The sequence below is a fragment of the Spermophilus citellus genome (assembly GCF_964194105.1).
Source record: "Spermophilus citellus genome assembly, chromosome: 4".
Classification (NCBI taxonomy): domain Eukaryota; kingdom Metazoa; phylum Chordata; class Mammalia; order Rodentia; family Sciuridae; genus Spermophilus; species Spermophilus citellus.
The window spans coordinates 49,966,388-49,982,680 of record NC_138185.1 but is presented as its reverse complement, the minus strand read 5'-3'; the positions used below and the strand labels follow the sequence as shown (position 1 = coordinate 49,982,680).

Sequence of the window (16,293 nt, the reverse complement as noted above, 5' to 3'; positions counted from 1 at the left end):
GCTGAATTTCAACACCATTGATTGATGGCAGTCAAACCTCCATCTCCCTCTACACTGCCCAGAGGCTTAAACCCTCAGAGCTATGGAAATGGATCCCCCATTGAAGGCTCAGAGTTGCTCTTTTGTGTTGACCAAAGTTGCTTCTTTAGCACTGTAGGAGGCCCTCACAGCCTCCTTTAAGAGTGTTTCTGGGCCTTGGAGTCTGTGATTTTGGTCAGGGGGGTGCTCTTTCCTTGGAACTTAGGCAAGCGGTGGGTGGAGCGCCACTCAATGGTGCCTTTGTCCTCCTTTGAAAGCTTTAAAAAGAAAAGATGAAATTCCTCAAGAGGGGCTGGATCCAGGCTGGGCGGGAGCTCCCCAGCCTGGGAGAAGTGCAGGCTGGACTTGGGATTTGGTTCTCATCTGGTCTCCTTTGCAGGATGGCATTGGCAGGAAACAAAGCTCTCCTTGAGGTCCCTGCTTAAGATGGGGACCCTTCATTTTCATTTCACTGTGGTTTCCCAGCAGCCTCTTAATGAGCTTCATCTTTGACAGCTCTTTGAACAAAGGGGAACTAAACTTATTAGGTCTTGCAGAGCTCAAAGGAGGGAGGGTCTTGCCTCTAATGCATCTGCAGAGTTCTGTGCTGCCAGGCTCAGGGGCCCTTTTCAGCAACGCAGAGAACCGGAATGTGACGAGTGGTAGAGAGCCCAAGTCCAGAGAGAAGGGGTTTCTTCTCATCCTATCCATCTGTGCTAGTTCTTTTTATTTAAAAAAAAAAATTGGGTAAAATTAAACAGCAAAAATAGGGGAATGACTGGTTACTGCAATTGCTAAGTTCAAGTTCAGTGAGATAGAAGGCTGGAACACAGTTAAAGGGAACTGAAGGATATGGACAATAGGTCTCAGCTTGCTTCCGCAATTGCCCTTGTTTTTCTTCATTTTCTGCTCCGCACAGTACAAGGAGGCAGCTCTCAAGTACTTGGAGATAAGCGTTTTGGATTCTGATGGGCTGGAATGGATCACGTGTCACTTCTAACCTAGTCATCTAGGTTCAGGGTTCATTGAGTTCTGATTGGCTGGTGAACTCAAGTTTGTGGTAGGTCCGGGAGGGGTTGGGCACTGATACCGCTTAAACCAAGGGGAACCACCCATCTGTGCTCCGGTGCTTATTTAGTGCCTGCCATCTCTGCTTCTGGGCTTCCAGCAGGGTTGCAAATCCCATCCTACCTTCCCTCCAGATTCTGACTTCACAGAATTGAGGACTCTTCTATTTCGGCCTGTGACCCTGACTGGCAAGAGGGTTTCTTGGCCACTGGCCTGTGTTGTTCAGAAAACTGGGGTCTCCTGTTTCCTTACTGAAGATCTAACTAATGAGATGGGTCTTTCTTTTGGAGGAGAATATTTTCAGACGTCCCTGATATATAATCTGTGCTTCAGATACATGTGGTGGCAAAGATAGACTTATCAGCTTAGCAATGTCTCAGTGAATGTACAAATGTTAAAATTATTTCTTTCTGGAAATGAACTTGCTATGCAACAAGTATTCTGGTACCTGCTAAATTTTGTGCACTGGGCTGGATGTACGATACTTGCCACTTATGAATTGTTCCAGCCCAAACTAGTCTGTGTCTTGGCTCTTTCCTATCTCTGATGGCTTTCTCTTCCCTGTACTACAGAGAACTGCTGGAGACCACCTGCCGCCTGGCCAACACGCTGAAGAGGCATGGAGTACACCGAGGGGACCGTGTGGCCATCTATATGCCTGTGTCTCCACTGAGTGTGGCAGCAATGCTGGCCTGTGCCAGAATCGGAGCTGTCCACACAGTTGTCTTTGCTGGATTCAGTGCAGAGTCCTTGGCTGGGAGGATCAACGATGGTGAGCACATGGACTGGGGAAAGGAGGAACCCAGGAATCCCCTGGTCCTTGTTCCTGTGGGGCCTGGTTACCAAGGAGGAGACTAGAAGTAGGGCTAGAAATAAATGAAAAGTTACACAGCCAAATGACAATGCTACCAGGGTGACTACATGGGTGACCAAGCATTTGTTCTGTGAGCTGAGATCTGAGCATGTTGGATTTAGCCAGGAGAAGAAGGGAGGAGAGAGTTCCAGGTAGAGAAAATAGGCTGATGGTGGCAAGAGTTTAGTGTGTGTGAGGCCTGGAGGAAGCTGGCCTGGTTGTAGCATAGGAGGGAAAAGTAGGGAAATTGAGGTGAGGCTGTGCATGAGGAGGTACTGCAGGTTGATAGCTTTCTGTTGTGCAGAACAAAGGGGTGAATCATCTCCAGAGATCTGGAGTCAGGTGAGGGGGCATGCGATAGATATATCCTTAAGGGTTTCTGACTGCAGGTTAGACTCCTGGACAGAGCAGAACAATAGCATCTCCCCGCTCTTGCTATTGTCAAAGGGCTGAGTGTCTGGATCATTGCCCAGTATGTGGCTGGTGGCCCAGTGTCTGTGCAGTCTTATTCTTGCTCTTCTTACGAGTCCTCTGAGCTGGCTTTCTAAAGAAGGTGCCAGTTTCCGGGAACCATTTAGAGTTCTTCTGTCTCACTGAAGACTTGCCTGTGAATTGAGCAGAGTTAAAGGACTGAGTTTTTAGAACCTGCTGATCAGCCTTTTTAAAAATGTCCGGGAAGCCCTTCAACTCCCTTTTAGGGTTTCTCATCCACTTTCAAGGAATGGTGCTGCCATCTCTTCTGCTTTTCCTCTCTCTAGAACTTTACAGCACCCAATCTGTGCCAGACACTGTTCAAAGCGCTTTGCAAAGATTATCTTCTTTAATTTTACTAACTTAGTCCTCATGCATTTGTATAAAATTGTACTCTTACTTTGTTTTTCTCCTTTAAAATTTTCACTGTGACCATTTCAAAGAGTAAAACTCAGTGGCAGTTAAGTACATTTGCAGTGGTGTACAATCAGCATCACTATCCAGTTCCAGAACTTTCTTATGGCCCCAACCAGACATGTTATACCTGTCAAGAAGGCATTCCTCATCTGGAGGTGTGGCACACTCCTGTAATCTCTGCAATTTTGGAGACTGAGATAGGAGGATTGCAAGCCGGGAAATTTAGTGAGAACTTGTCTCAAAATAAAGAGTGAAGAGGGCTAGGAATGTAACTCAGTGGTAGTGTCCCGGGTTTACTCTTTAGTATTGCTCCCTGCCAAAAAAAAAAAAAAAAAAGAAAAAGAAAAAAAAAAGTTATGCCCCTTTCCCCCTGTCTAGTCTCTGGCAACCACTTATTTTTTGATTTGCCAATTCTGGATATTTCAAATAAAGGAAATTGTACAATACATGATCTTTTGTGTTTGACTTTTTTTTTTTCCCACTAAGCCTGAGTTTTTCAAAGTTCAGCCATGCTGTAATATGTATCAGTACTTTACTTCCTATTGTAGCTGATTAATGTTCCACTGTGTGGATATATCATATTTTGTTAATCCATTTAGCAGTTGAGGGACAGTTGAGGTGTTTCCACTTTTTGGACGCGAGAATGGATTGGCTATGAATGTTCATATGCAAGAACACCTGCTTTCAATTTTGAGAGTATAGACTTAGGAGTAGAATTTCTGGTTCATATGGTAATTCTATGTTTAACTCTTTGAAAAATAGCAAAATTGTTTCCCAAAAGGGCTACACTATTTTACATTCCCACCTGTAACATATGAGGGTTCCAGAAACTGCATCCTCATCAGCTCCGGTTAATTTCCATTAAAAAATTATACTGTCAGAGTGAGAATAAAGCAGTATCTCACTGTGGTTTTGATTTGTATTTCCCTGATGACTAATACTGTTGAGCATCTTTTTCTGTGCTTTTTGGCCATTGCTATGGTTTGGATATAAGATGTCCCTCCAAAAGCTCCTTGTTAATGCAGGGATATTCAAAGGTAAAATAATTGGATTATGAGAGCTGTAAGATAATCATTCCATCCTAGTTTGAATGGACTAACAGGGTGGTGTCTGTAGGCAGGTGGGGCATGGATGGAGGAGGTGGGTCATTGTGGGTATACCCTGGAAGGGTTCTTCTCCTCTGTGGCCCCTTCCCCTTTTCCATGGCTTTATGAATAATCAGTGAGTAATCAATGCTCCTTGACCACGCCCTTCTGCCATGATGTTCTGCCTTCCCATGGGCCCACAGTGATGGAGTTGACCCACCATGGACTAAACCTCTGAAACCATAAGACCAAATAAGCTTTTCTAAGTTGGTCTTATCAGGTATTTTGGTCACAGTAATGCAAAGCTGACCAACACATATTTATATGTCTTCTTCAGAGGAAATGTCTGCTTAAACACTTTGCCTGTTTTTTAATTGGTCATTTGTCCATGTGTTGTTGAGTTTTTTTTAAAAAAATATTTTTAGTTGTAGATGGATTCAATACTTTTATTTTATTTATTTACTTTTATGTGTGCTGAGGATCAAACCCAATGCCTCACATGTGTGAGGCAAGTGCCCCACCACTGAGCTATAATCCCAGCCCTGTTATTGAGTTTTAAGAGTTCCTTATTATATTCTGGATGCTGAAAAGGATATATACATATATTTAATTTTGTGTTAGGGATTGAACCCAGGGATGCTCTACCACTGAGCTATATGCCCAGCCCTTTTTATTTTTTGAGACAAGGTCTTGCTAAGTTTCCCAGGCTGGCCTTTAATTTGCGATTCTTCTGCTTCAGCCTCCTGAGTTGCTGGAATTATAGGCATGCATCATTGTGCCTGGCTGGATGGTGGACTTTTATCAGATACTCTTTATGATTTACAGGTTGTCTTTTTACTTTCTCAATAATTTTCTTTGGTGCACAAAAGTTCTTAATTTTGATAAAGTAGTTTATTTTTTCTTTAGTTGCTTTTCTTATGCTGTATTATTTTAAAAAACCATTGCAGATGGTATCATATTGATTTGCTCCTGTATTTTCTTCTAAGGGTTTTGTAGTTTTGGTTTTTACATTTAGGTCTTTGAGGGTTTTTGTTTGTTTGTTTTTTGTTTTTGCTCCCCACTGTATATCAAACCCAGAGGTCCACATGTGCTTAGCAGGTGCTCGACCACAAAGCTGTGTACCAGTCATTTTAAGTTATTTATTGTATAGTGTATAAGGTCAGGGTCCAATTTTATTCTCTGCCCTATGGATATCTAGTGGTTCTGGCACCAGTTGTCAAACAAACCATTATTTCCCTTGTTGAATGGCACCCTTTGTAGGGTTGGGGATGAAAACCAGGGTCTTGTGCATGCTGGGCAAGTGCTTTACCACTGAGGTACAACCTTAGCCTGCGCTTGAAAACAATTTGACCATATGGGCTTCTTTTGGGCTCTGTATTCTATATTGTGCCTGTCTATTCTTATCTCAAACTGTTTTGATAGCATAGCTTTACAGAAAGTTTTGAAATCAGAAGGTATGAGTCTTCCAACTTTGTACTTTTTTTTTTTTAAGATTGTTTTGGCTATTCTTGGTCTCTTGCATTTACATGAACTTTAGGGTCAGCTTTTCCATTTCCATGTAAAAGGCTGTTGGATTTTGATGTGAATTTCATTGAATTTGTTGAAAAATTGGCAAGCACTGTCATAACAATATAATCCCAGATCATGGATTTCTTTATATTTAAGCCTTTAAAAAATTTCTTCTACAAGCTGGGTACAATAGTGTATACCTATAATTCCAGCTACTGGAGAGGCTGTAGCAGGAGTGATGCTAGTTCAAGGCCAGCCTTCACAACTTAATGAGACTCTGTCTCAAAATAAAAATAAAAAGGACTGGGGTTATAACTCAGTGGTAGAGTACCTCTGGATTCAATCTATAGTACTGAAAAAATTTTTTTTCTTCTAGCAATGTTTTGTAGTGTTTAGTGTATATGTCTGGCCCCTCCTTGTTTACATTTTCCTAAGTATTTTATTATTTCTGAATTTTTATTTATTTTTTGGTACCAGGGATTGAACTCAGAGGCATGTGATCACTGAGCAACACCCCCAGCCCTATTTTGTATTTTATTTAGTGATAGGGTCTCAATGAGTTGCTTAGCACCTTGCCATTGCTGAGGTTAGCTTTGAACTCACGATCCTCCTGCCTCAGCCTCCCAAGCTGCTGGGATTACAGGCGTGTGCCACCACACCCAGCCTAAAGTTTTTGTAAATTGAATTGTTTTCTTAATATCTTTTGCTTGTGTATAGAGACAGAAATTATTTTTGCATATTTTGATTTTTTACCCTACAAAGTTGCTGATTTATTTATTAATTTCAGTGGTGTGTGTGTGTGTGTGTGTGTGTTTGTGTATTTCTTAGGATTTTCCACCTATAGGATCATGTCATCTGTGAATAGAGATAGTTTTACTTCTTCCTTTCCAGTTTGGATGTTTTTAATTAATTTTTTTTATTGGTTGTTCACAACATTACAAAGCTCTTGACATATCATATTTCATACATTAGATTCAAGTGGGTTATGAACCCCCTATTTTACCCCAAATGCAGATTGCAAAATCACGTCGGTTACACATCCACAATTTTACATAATGCCCTACTAGTAATTGTTGTATTCTGCCCTTTCCTATCCCCTACTATCCCCCCTCCCCTCCCCTCCCAACTTCTCTCTCTACTCCATCTACTGTAATTCATTTCTCTCCTTATTTATTTTCCCATTCCCCGCACAACCTCTTATAAGTAATTTTGTAGAGCAATGAGGGTTTCCCTTCATTTCCATGCAATTTCCCTTTTCTCTCCCTTTCCCTCCCATCACATGTCTCTGTTTAATGTTAATCTTTTCTTCCTGCTCTTCCTCCCTGCTCTGTTCATAGTTGCTCTCATTATATCAAAGAAGACATTTGGTATTTGTTTCTTAGGGATTGGCTAGCTTCACTAAGCATAATCTGCTCTAGTGCCATCCATTTCCCTGCAAATTCTATGATTTTGTCATTTTTTATTGCTGCATAGTACTCCATTGTGTATAGATGCCACATTTTTTTTTATCCATTCATCTATTGAAGGGCATCTGGGTTGGTTCCACAGTCTAGCTATTGTGAATTGTGCTGCTATGAACATCGATGTGGCAGTATCCCTGTAGCATGCTCTTTTAAGGTCTTCAGGGAATAGTCCAAGAAGGGCAATAGCAAGGTCAAATGGTGGTTCCATTCCCAGCTTTCCCAGGAATCTCCAAACTGCTTTCCAAATTGGCCGCACCAATTTGCAATCCCACCAGCAATGTACAAGTGTACCCTTTTCTCCACATCCACGCCAGCACTTGTTGTTGTTTGACTTCATAGTGGCTGCCATTCTTACTGGAGTGAGATGGTATCTTAGGGTGGTTTTGATTTGCATTTCTCTGACTGCTAGAGATGGTGAGCATTTTTTCATGTACTTGTTGATTGATTGTATATCCTCCTCTGAGAAGTGTCTATTCAGGTCCTTGGCCCATTTGTTGATTGGGTTATTTGTTATCTTATTGTCTAATTTTTTGAGTTCTTTGTATACTCTGGATATTAGGGCTCTATCTGAAGTGTGAGGAGTAAAAATTTGTTCCCAGGATGTAGGCTCCCTATTTACCTCTCTTATTGTTCTCTTGCTGAGAAAAAACTTTTAAGTTTAATTAAGTCCCATTTGTTGATTCTAGTTGTTAACTCTTGTGCTATGGGTGTCCTATTAAGGAATTTGGAGCCCGACCCCACAATATGTAGATCGGAGCCAACTTTTTCTTCTATCAGACGCAGAGTTTCTGATTTGATATCAAGCTCCTTGATCCATTTTGAGTTAACTTTTGTGCATGGCGAGAGAAAGGGATTCAGTTTCATTTTGTTGCATATGAATTTCCAGTTTTCCCAACACCATTTGTTGAAGATGCTATCCTTCCTCCATTGCATGCTTTTAGCCCCTTTATCAAATATAAGATAGTTGTAACTTTGTGGATTAGTCTCTGTGTCCTCTATTCTATACCATTGGTCCACCCGCCTGTTTTGGTACCAGTACCATGCTGTTTTTGTCACTATTGCTCTGTAATATAGTTTGAAAACTGGTATCGCTATACCGCCTGATTCACACTTTCTGCTTAGAATTGCTTTTGCTATTCTGGGTCTTTTATTTTTCCATATGAATTTCATGATTGCTTTATCTATTTCTACAAGAAATGCCGTTGGGATTTTGATTGGCATTGCATTAAATCTATAGAGAACTTTTGGTAATATCGCCATTTTGATGATGTTAGTTCTGCCTATCCATGAACAGGGTATATTTTTCCATCTTCTAAGCTCTTCTTCTACTTCTCTCTTTAGGGTTCTGTAGTTTTCATTGTATAAATCTTTCACCTCTTTTGTTAGGTTGATTCCCAAGTATTTTATTTTTTTTGAGGATATTGTGAATGGAGTGTTTTTCCTCATTTCCATTTCAGAAGTTTTGTAGCTGATATACAGAAATGCCTTTGATTTATGCGTGTTGATTTTATATCCTGCCACTTTGCTGAATTCATTTATTAGTTCTAGTAGTTTCTTTGTAGACCCTTTTGGGTCTTCTAGGTATAGAATCAGGTCATCTGCAAATAGTGATAATTTAAGTTCTTCTTTTCCAATTTTTATGCCTTTAATTTCTTTCGTCTGTCTAATTGCTCTGGCCAGTGTTTCGAGAACTATATTGAATAGAAGTGGAGATAGAGGGCATCCCTGTCTTGTTCCGGATTATAGAGGGAATGCCTTCAACTTTTGTCCATTCAGAATGATGCTAGCCTGAGGCTTAGCATAGATAGCTTTTACAACGTCGAGGTAAGTTCCTGTTATCCCTAGTTTTTCTAATGTTTTGAACATAAAGGGATGCTGTACTTTGTCGAATGCTTTCTCTGCATCTATCGAGATGATCATATGGTTCTTATCTTTAAGTCTATTGATGTGGTGAATAACATTTATTGATTTCCGTATGTTGAACCATCCTTGCATTCCAGGGATGAATCCTACTTGATCATGGTGCACATTTTTTTTGATGTGTTTTTGTATTCGATTCGCCAGAATTTTATTGAGGATTTTTGCATCTAGGTTCATTAGAGATATTGGTCTGTAGTTTTCTTTCTTTGAGGTGTCTTTGTCTGGTTTTGGGATCAGGGTGATGTTGGCCTCATAGAATGAATTTGGAAGAGCTCCCTCTTTTTCTATTTCCTGAAATAACTTGAAAAGTATTGGTATTAATTCTTCTTTAAAGGTTTTGTAAAACTCCGCTGTATACCCATCCGGTCCTGGGCTTTTCTTGGTTGGTAGTCTTTTGATGGCTTCTTCAATTTCATCCATTGATATTGGTCTGTTCAAATTGTGTGTATCCTCCTGACTCAGTCTGGGCAAATCATATGACTTAAGAAATTTATCGATGTCTTCACTATCCTCTATTTTATTGGAATATAGGTTTTCAAAATAATTTCTAATTGTCTTCTGTATTTCTGTAGCATCTGTTGTGATATTGCCTTTTTCATCCCGTATGTTAGTAATTTGAGTTCTCTCTCTTCTTCTCTTCGTTAGCATGGCTAAAGGTCTGTCGATCTTATTTATTTTTTCGAAGAACCAACTTTTAGTTTTGTTAATTTTTTCAATAGTTTCTTTTGTTTCAATTTCATTGATTTCCGCTCTGATTTTAATTATTTCTTGCCTTCTGCTACATTTGCTGTTGTTTTGCTCTTCCTTTTCTAGGGCTTTGAGTTGGAGTGTGAGCTCATTTATTTGTTGGTTTTTTCTTTTTTTGAGGAATGACCACCAGGCGATGAATTTTCCTCTTAAAACTGCTTTCATTGTGTCCCATAGATTCTGATATGTTGTGTCTGTATTTTCGTTTATCTCTAAGAATTTTTTGATTTCCTCCTTTATGTCTTCTGTAACCCATTGATCATTCAGTAACATATTGTTCATTTTCCATGTGATGTACGATTTTTCCTTCCTTATTTTATCATTGATTTCCAGTTTCATTCCATTATGATCAGATAAAATGCATGGTATTATCTCCACCCCTTTATATTTACTGAGGGTTGCCCTATGGCATAATATATGGTCTATTTTTGAGAAGGATCCATGTGCTGCTGAGAAAAAAGTATAGCCATTTGATGATGGTTGATATATTCTATATAAGTCAGTTAAGTCTAGGTTATTGATTATGGTATTGAGTTCTATAGTTTCTTTATTCAACTTTTGTTTGGAGAATCTGTCCAATGGTGAGAGAGGTGTGTTGAAGTCTCCCATAATTATTGTGTTGTGGTCTATTTGATTCTTGAACTTGAGGAGAATTTGTTTTATGAATGTCACAGCACCATTATTTGGTGCATAAATATTGATAATTGTTATGTCTTGTTGGTGAATGGTTCCTTTTAACAGTATATAATGACCTTCTTTATCCCTTTTGATTAACTTAGTCTTGAAGTCGATTTTATTCGATATGAGGATGGCCACCCCTGCTTGCTTACGAGGACGGTGTGCGTGGTATTTTTTTTGCCCAACCTTTCACCTTCAGCCTGTGTATGTCTTTTCCAATCAGCTGTGTCTCCTGGAGGCAGCATATTGTTGGATTTGTTTTTTTAATCCATGATACCAGCCTATGTCGCTTTATTGGAGAGTTTAAGCCATTAACATTCAGAGTTACTATTGATATATGGTTTGAACTTCCATCCATGTTTGATTGTTTATCCTTTTTTTAAAAAATTTTAGTTTGTTTCTCCATGATTGTCTTTCCCCTCACACTCTGTCTTCACCGAGGCACTTCCCACTGATGGTTTTGGTTATTGTTTTTCATTTCTTCCTCGTGTAGTGTTTTGCTCAAAATGCTTTGCAATGCTGGTTTTCTGGCTGCAAATTCTTTTAACTTTTGTTTATCATGAAAGATTTTTATTTCGTTGTCATACCTGAAGCTTAATTTTGCTGGATACAGAATTCTTGGTTGGCATCCATTGTCTTTCAGTGTTTGAAATACATTGTTCCATGACCTTCTTGCTTTCAGTGTCTGTGATGAAAAATCTGTTGTTAACCTTATTGGTTTACCCCTGAATGTAATCTGTCTCCTTTCTCTTGTAGCTTTTAATATTTTCTCTTTGTTCTGTATATTGGATATCTTCATAACAAAGTGTCTTGGCGTTGGTCTACTGTGATTTTGTGTGTTTTCGTGTCCTGTATGCATCTTCAATTTGTATATCTGTTTCCTTTTTTATTTCTGGAAAGTTTTCTGTAATTATTTCATTCAGCAGGTTACTCATTCCCTTGGTTTAAATCTCTGTACCTTCTTCTATCCCGATGACTCGTAAGTTTGGTTTTTTTATGTTATCCCATAACTCTTGGATGTTTTTCTCATGAATTTTTACCAGCCTTTCTGAGATGGCTAGACTCTTTTCAAGATGATATATTTTGTCTTCATTATCTGATGTTCTGGCTTCTACTTGCTCCACTCTGTTAGTGATACTCTCAATTGAGTTTTTAATTTGGTTTATCGTTTCCTTCATTTCTAGAATTATTGTTTGATTATTTTTTATAATCTCTATCTCCTGATAAATATGCTTAACTTCTTCTTTTATCTGTTTATGTAATTCATTCTCAATGTGTTCTTTCACTGCTTGAATTTGCTGTCTTGTATCCTCTTTAAGGTTCCATTCCATCTGTCTAAGGTGTTCCTTGAGTTCTTTATATGACCGTTTTTCTGATGACTCTAGGTCCTCCTGAATATTTAGGCTGTCCTGCATTGTTTGTACTCCTTTTCTTCCTTGCTTTTTGAAGCTGTTCATGTTACTTCTTGTTCTGTTTGACTGCTGAGTTACTGTTTACTCCTGTAAATTAATTTGATGCTTGGGAGGAAAGGTATTTGAAGGGAAGGGAAGAAGTCACTAATGAGAATGAGAGTAGGCAGGTAGAATTCAAGGAAAGTGGGATAAGAAAAATGAAAAGACTAAAGAAGAAAAAAATAGGAACTAAAAAAAGAAAAAAATTAAAAAATAATAATAATAATAATTAAAAAAATTAAAATTAAAATTAGTAGAAAAAAATTAAAAAAAATATTTTGTAAAAAAAAAGTTAATAAAACAACAAGAAAGAAAAATGAAAATGACAGAAAAACCCAAATCAAAAAAAAAAAAGAGAAAAGAAAAAGAAAAAAGAAAAGAAAAAAAAAATAAAACCTAATAAATGCCGTCTTAGAGTTTGATTAACTTCTCTTCCAGTAGATGGCGCTGTGCCCACCAGGCCAAGTTTCTCCTGTCAATATGCGGGAACCAATCACTGTGCAGCAGCTCCTCCCAGACTGGGCGAGTCTCCAATCCTGAGTGTCTAGGGCCTCCTCTTGTGTCTAGTCACTTCCCACTTTTCCTCTAGCCAGGCCCCTCTCACCACAATACTGGCTACATGCCAGGTCTGCTGCTCCCGGGAGCCCTGTTTTCATGAACGACTGGGCACACTCTTCCAGTTTGCCATTCCCTCAGACCCTAAGTTTGTAGAGCTTGGGGCTGAGAATCCTCAGCGGATTTTACTTGCCCTCCGGTATCCACTCCCCCATAGCTGGTGCAAGAGACCTCAGCAGTCAGCCCTGGTGGGAGCAGTAGTCCCGCGCCGTGGGTCCCGCACAACCTCTGATTCCCTTGGGCTGGCTGTAGCACTCACGGGAGAGCTGGGAGGGGCCCTTATGGGAGAGCTGGGAGGGGCCCTTAAGGTTTTCCCGATGTGTGGAGAGGGAAGGCTAGGGGATCACACACCTGTAGCTGCAGGTTTCAATGAAGTTATCTCCTCCGCAGCAGTCTGATGACGTCGTTTCCCTTTGCCGGGCGACCAATGCAACGGGTGGGTCCTTCTCTCCCAAGCCCCGTTTCAAACCTGTGGCCACTACTTATGAAGGCTCGGTAGGCATTTACCTTCGTAGGATGAGAAGGGCTGACCAGTTGTTTCAACCGGATGGATTAATGCTGTGTCATAGCTGTTTGTCTGCGGGAAGCAGGTGACCGGGAGTTTGAATTCAGCCGATCAGGGCTCAGTGCGTGTTCTCAGATCACTTGGATTTTAAATTGTCACTCATCTTATCAGCTGTTTCATTTAATTTGGCAGCTCACTCGCGCGGTGAAGAGTCTGCTCTATGGTGCTCCGCGGGAGGCGGCGGCGGCAGCGGCGGTGGTAGCGGCCTTCAGGACCCCCGGGAAGGGGGTGGGGGTTGGGGGAGGGGAAGCGGCGCCTCGGGGCCGTGCGGGCCGAGTACCGGACACGCGGGAGAGCAGGCGGGGTGGGGGAAAGAAATTGAGATCTAGATTTAGAGACTGAGCTTGGTAGGAGAGACAGCTGGGGAGAAGCAAGGCGGAGAGGCGGAGAGGAGAAGGAGATGGGGCCGATAGAGCCGTGCAGCTGGGGCTGCAGCCTTACTGCTCGCGCTGAAGTCGTGATGGACTCCCTCCACCTTGGCTGGATTCGTGGTGGATTCACTCCACCTAGGCCCCTTTCTTGACACGGTGTTGGGTTTTTGTCGACAGATCTCCTTTAATGATCTTTACCTCATCTTTTCAGACGCGGCGGTGCGGAGCACGGAGCGGCTTACTCACTTCCCGCCGCCATCTTTTTTCGATGTTTTTAATTTATATTTCTGGTTAGGACTTCTGTTATAATGTTGAATAACAGTGGGGAAAGTAGGCATCCTAGTCTCATTCTGATCCTGAGGGAATGCTTTGGTCTCTGATGTTGAGTATGATGTTAGCTATTGATTTTCATAGATGCTCTTTATCAGGTTAAGTAGGTTCCTTCTGACTCCTAGTTTGACAAGTGTTTTTTTTTTTTTAATCATGAAAGAGTATTGAATTTTTTCAAATGCTTTTTCTACATTTCGGCTTTTCCTTCCCTCTGTCAGTGTGTTATATTGCATTGATTGGTTTGTGCATGTTGACCACCCTTTCTTCTTGGGGTAAATCCCACTGATCATGGGATATAATCCTGTCAATAGTATTGAGTTGAGGGTTTTTGCATCATTTTTCATAAGGGATATTGGTCTACAGTTTTCTTACAGTGGCTTTGGTATAAAGTAATGCTGCCCTCGTAAAATGGATTTTGGAGGATTCTCACCTCTTCAGTTTTTGGAAGAGCTTGGGAAGAATTGATGTTAATTATTCTATAAATTGGTTAATTTATCAGTGAAACTATCTGGTCCTGGTCTTTTCTTTGGTGGGAGGTTATTATTTTCTCTTTAAAGCTGAAGAAACTGAGGCACAGAGACGTTAAGTGACATATTCAGAGTCAGGCTCTTCCACCAGAGTTTATTCTTTTAGCATTACACTGGGATGCTCCTTTCCTCTCTTGCTGGTGTGGCCATGGTTATTAAGTGTGCTTGTTAAGATGCTTTGAGACAAGCAATAACAGTTGACTCTGGAAAATTCTGGAAGACTAGGGATTTAGTATCTGGATGCTGGGATAGTGCCCAGAATCTCAGGATTCTTCAACTACCAGCTTGGGAAAGCAGAGATCTCACCATCTCTGAGGGCCTTATCAGGGGACCTGTAACATTTTTTCAGAACATTGCCACTAAGAAAAACTTGCCCCAACACCCTCTGGTTTCTGTGTCCAGCTCTCCTGGTATTAAGTTTCTTGGGGCAAGACTCTGTTAAGACAGTGTCTAGGTCCTCTTGGGCCAACAAGAGGCATTCTTGATTCTCTTTTCCTGTATAACAAACTGCACCAAAACTCAGTGCTTAAAACAATAACTGAACATAATATATTTTGTTTTATTTCACAAACTTTGGGGCAGGAATCAGATAAGTTGGTAGGAATGGCTTCTCTTTGCTTTCTCTTTGAATAGTTGGGGGCTGACCCGGCATCTCTTTCTTTTCGTGTGGCTTCTCCATGTGGCTGTCTTGGGTTTCCTCACAGCATGAGAACCTCAGGCAGTCAGACTTATGACATGGTTCCTAGAGGAAGAAAGTGGAAACTGCCTGATTGTCCTCATGGTCAGGACTAGAATACACAGAGCATCCTTTTTTTTTTTTTTTATACTTCATTGGTCAAACCATTCACTGGCCAGTCCAGATACAAGGGGAAAGGACCTATATTATCTTTCTCCATAAGACTAGGTCAAAGAATCTGTAGCTATCTTCAGTCTACCACTAGGAGGGTTGGTGTATTTTCTGAGTGTGACCACTCAGGGTCTTGCCATGAGCCAGGTAGCCACCTTAATTGGTATGCATGATTCTAGAGTTCCAGTCACTTGCCCCGGCTTCCAGGCTGTCACCATTATTCTTTTATCTTCTCTCTTGCTTATTGCTGTATGAAGATAAAGGGGACTATGAGCCAGGGAATGTGGGTGGTTCTAGAAGCTAAGAATGGTTCAGGGCTGACAGTCAGCAAGAAAATGAAGACCTTGGCCCTGAAGTCTCATGGAACTTAGTTCTGCCAATAGCCAGTTGGGCCAGGGAGCAGATTCTTCCCCAGAGCCTCCATATGGGAGCTCAGCCTGCCAACACCTTCCTTTTTGCCTTGTAAGACTCTGCCCAGAGCACCTGTCAAGCCTACCTGTCTGTAAAACAGTGAACTAAAAAAAGGTGTCCTCAGCCACCAAGTTTGTGGTCATTTCCATGGGAGTGATTGAGAACAAACACAGATTCCAAGACCTGCTCCAAACCAGGAAGGGACAGTTGAGGCCTCTCAGATAGTGTCACATGGCTCCTGTCTGTGCCCCACTAGCCCTGTCCCCATTAGTCTGCTGTGGAGGGATCCAGTGGGTGAGATGACCTTGTCCTCCCAGGTACTCTCCCTGGGTCCTGACCTTGAGAACAGCTTGGGCAGTGGGGCCCTGGACAAGTGAGAATGCAGGAGTGACATATGAGTCATGGAGGCTGGAGAAGGAGCTGCCACTTCTTCATGGGAGATGGGTGGGAGATGGTCATCTTCCTTCTTCATCTATTGGGCACTCACTCAGCTCACACCCACCTACAGCGATATAGGGTTGTAGAGTCTCTGATAGGCCTCATGTCTGACTCAGTTTCTCTAGATGACATATTGCTAAGGTCTGAAGAGCAAAGAATATATGTGGCCAGACCCATGTGGGTGTCCTAGTGCCCCATGAAAGTATGGCTACTCCTGGGCAGGTCTAGAGTATCTCTCCAGTCTCTCCAATCTAGAGATGGGCCTATGGGGTCATGTGGCTGCAAAGTCCTGTGCTGGAGAATTCTTACAGCCCTCAAGTTCATGACATCTCTAGGGCTCTTAGGAGGAAAAAGATCCTGGGCATGTAGCTCAAAAGTATTTTCAGACAGGAATATGGCTCAGGAATATGGTGACATATTGCTCTCATAGAAGAGATCCTGAGACAAGAGTCTCACTGTAGGCAGTTTATCTGGGAGGTGGTCCTCAGGCATTGGGAAGTGGGTTCAGA

General features: G+C 41.3%; 1 protein-coding gene across 1 annotated transcript in view; it reads left to right on the top strand.

The window, feature by feature from the left end:
* The window catches only part of ACSS1 (acyl-CoA synthetase short chain family member 1), a 69,791-nt gene that overhangs the window by 32,595 nt on the left and 20,903 nt on the right, over positions 1-16,293 (top strand). Inside the window, exon 3 of the mRNA XM_081291698.1 lies at positions 1,659-1,858. Within this exon, the coding sequence (XP_081147824.1) occupies positions 1,659-1,858 (200 nt within the window). The remainder of the gene's footprint in view (positions 1-1,658; positions 1,859-16,293) is intronic.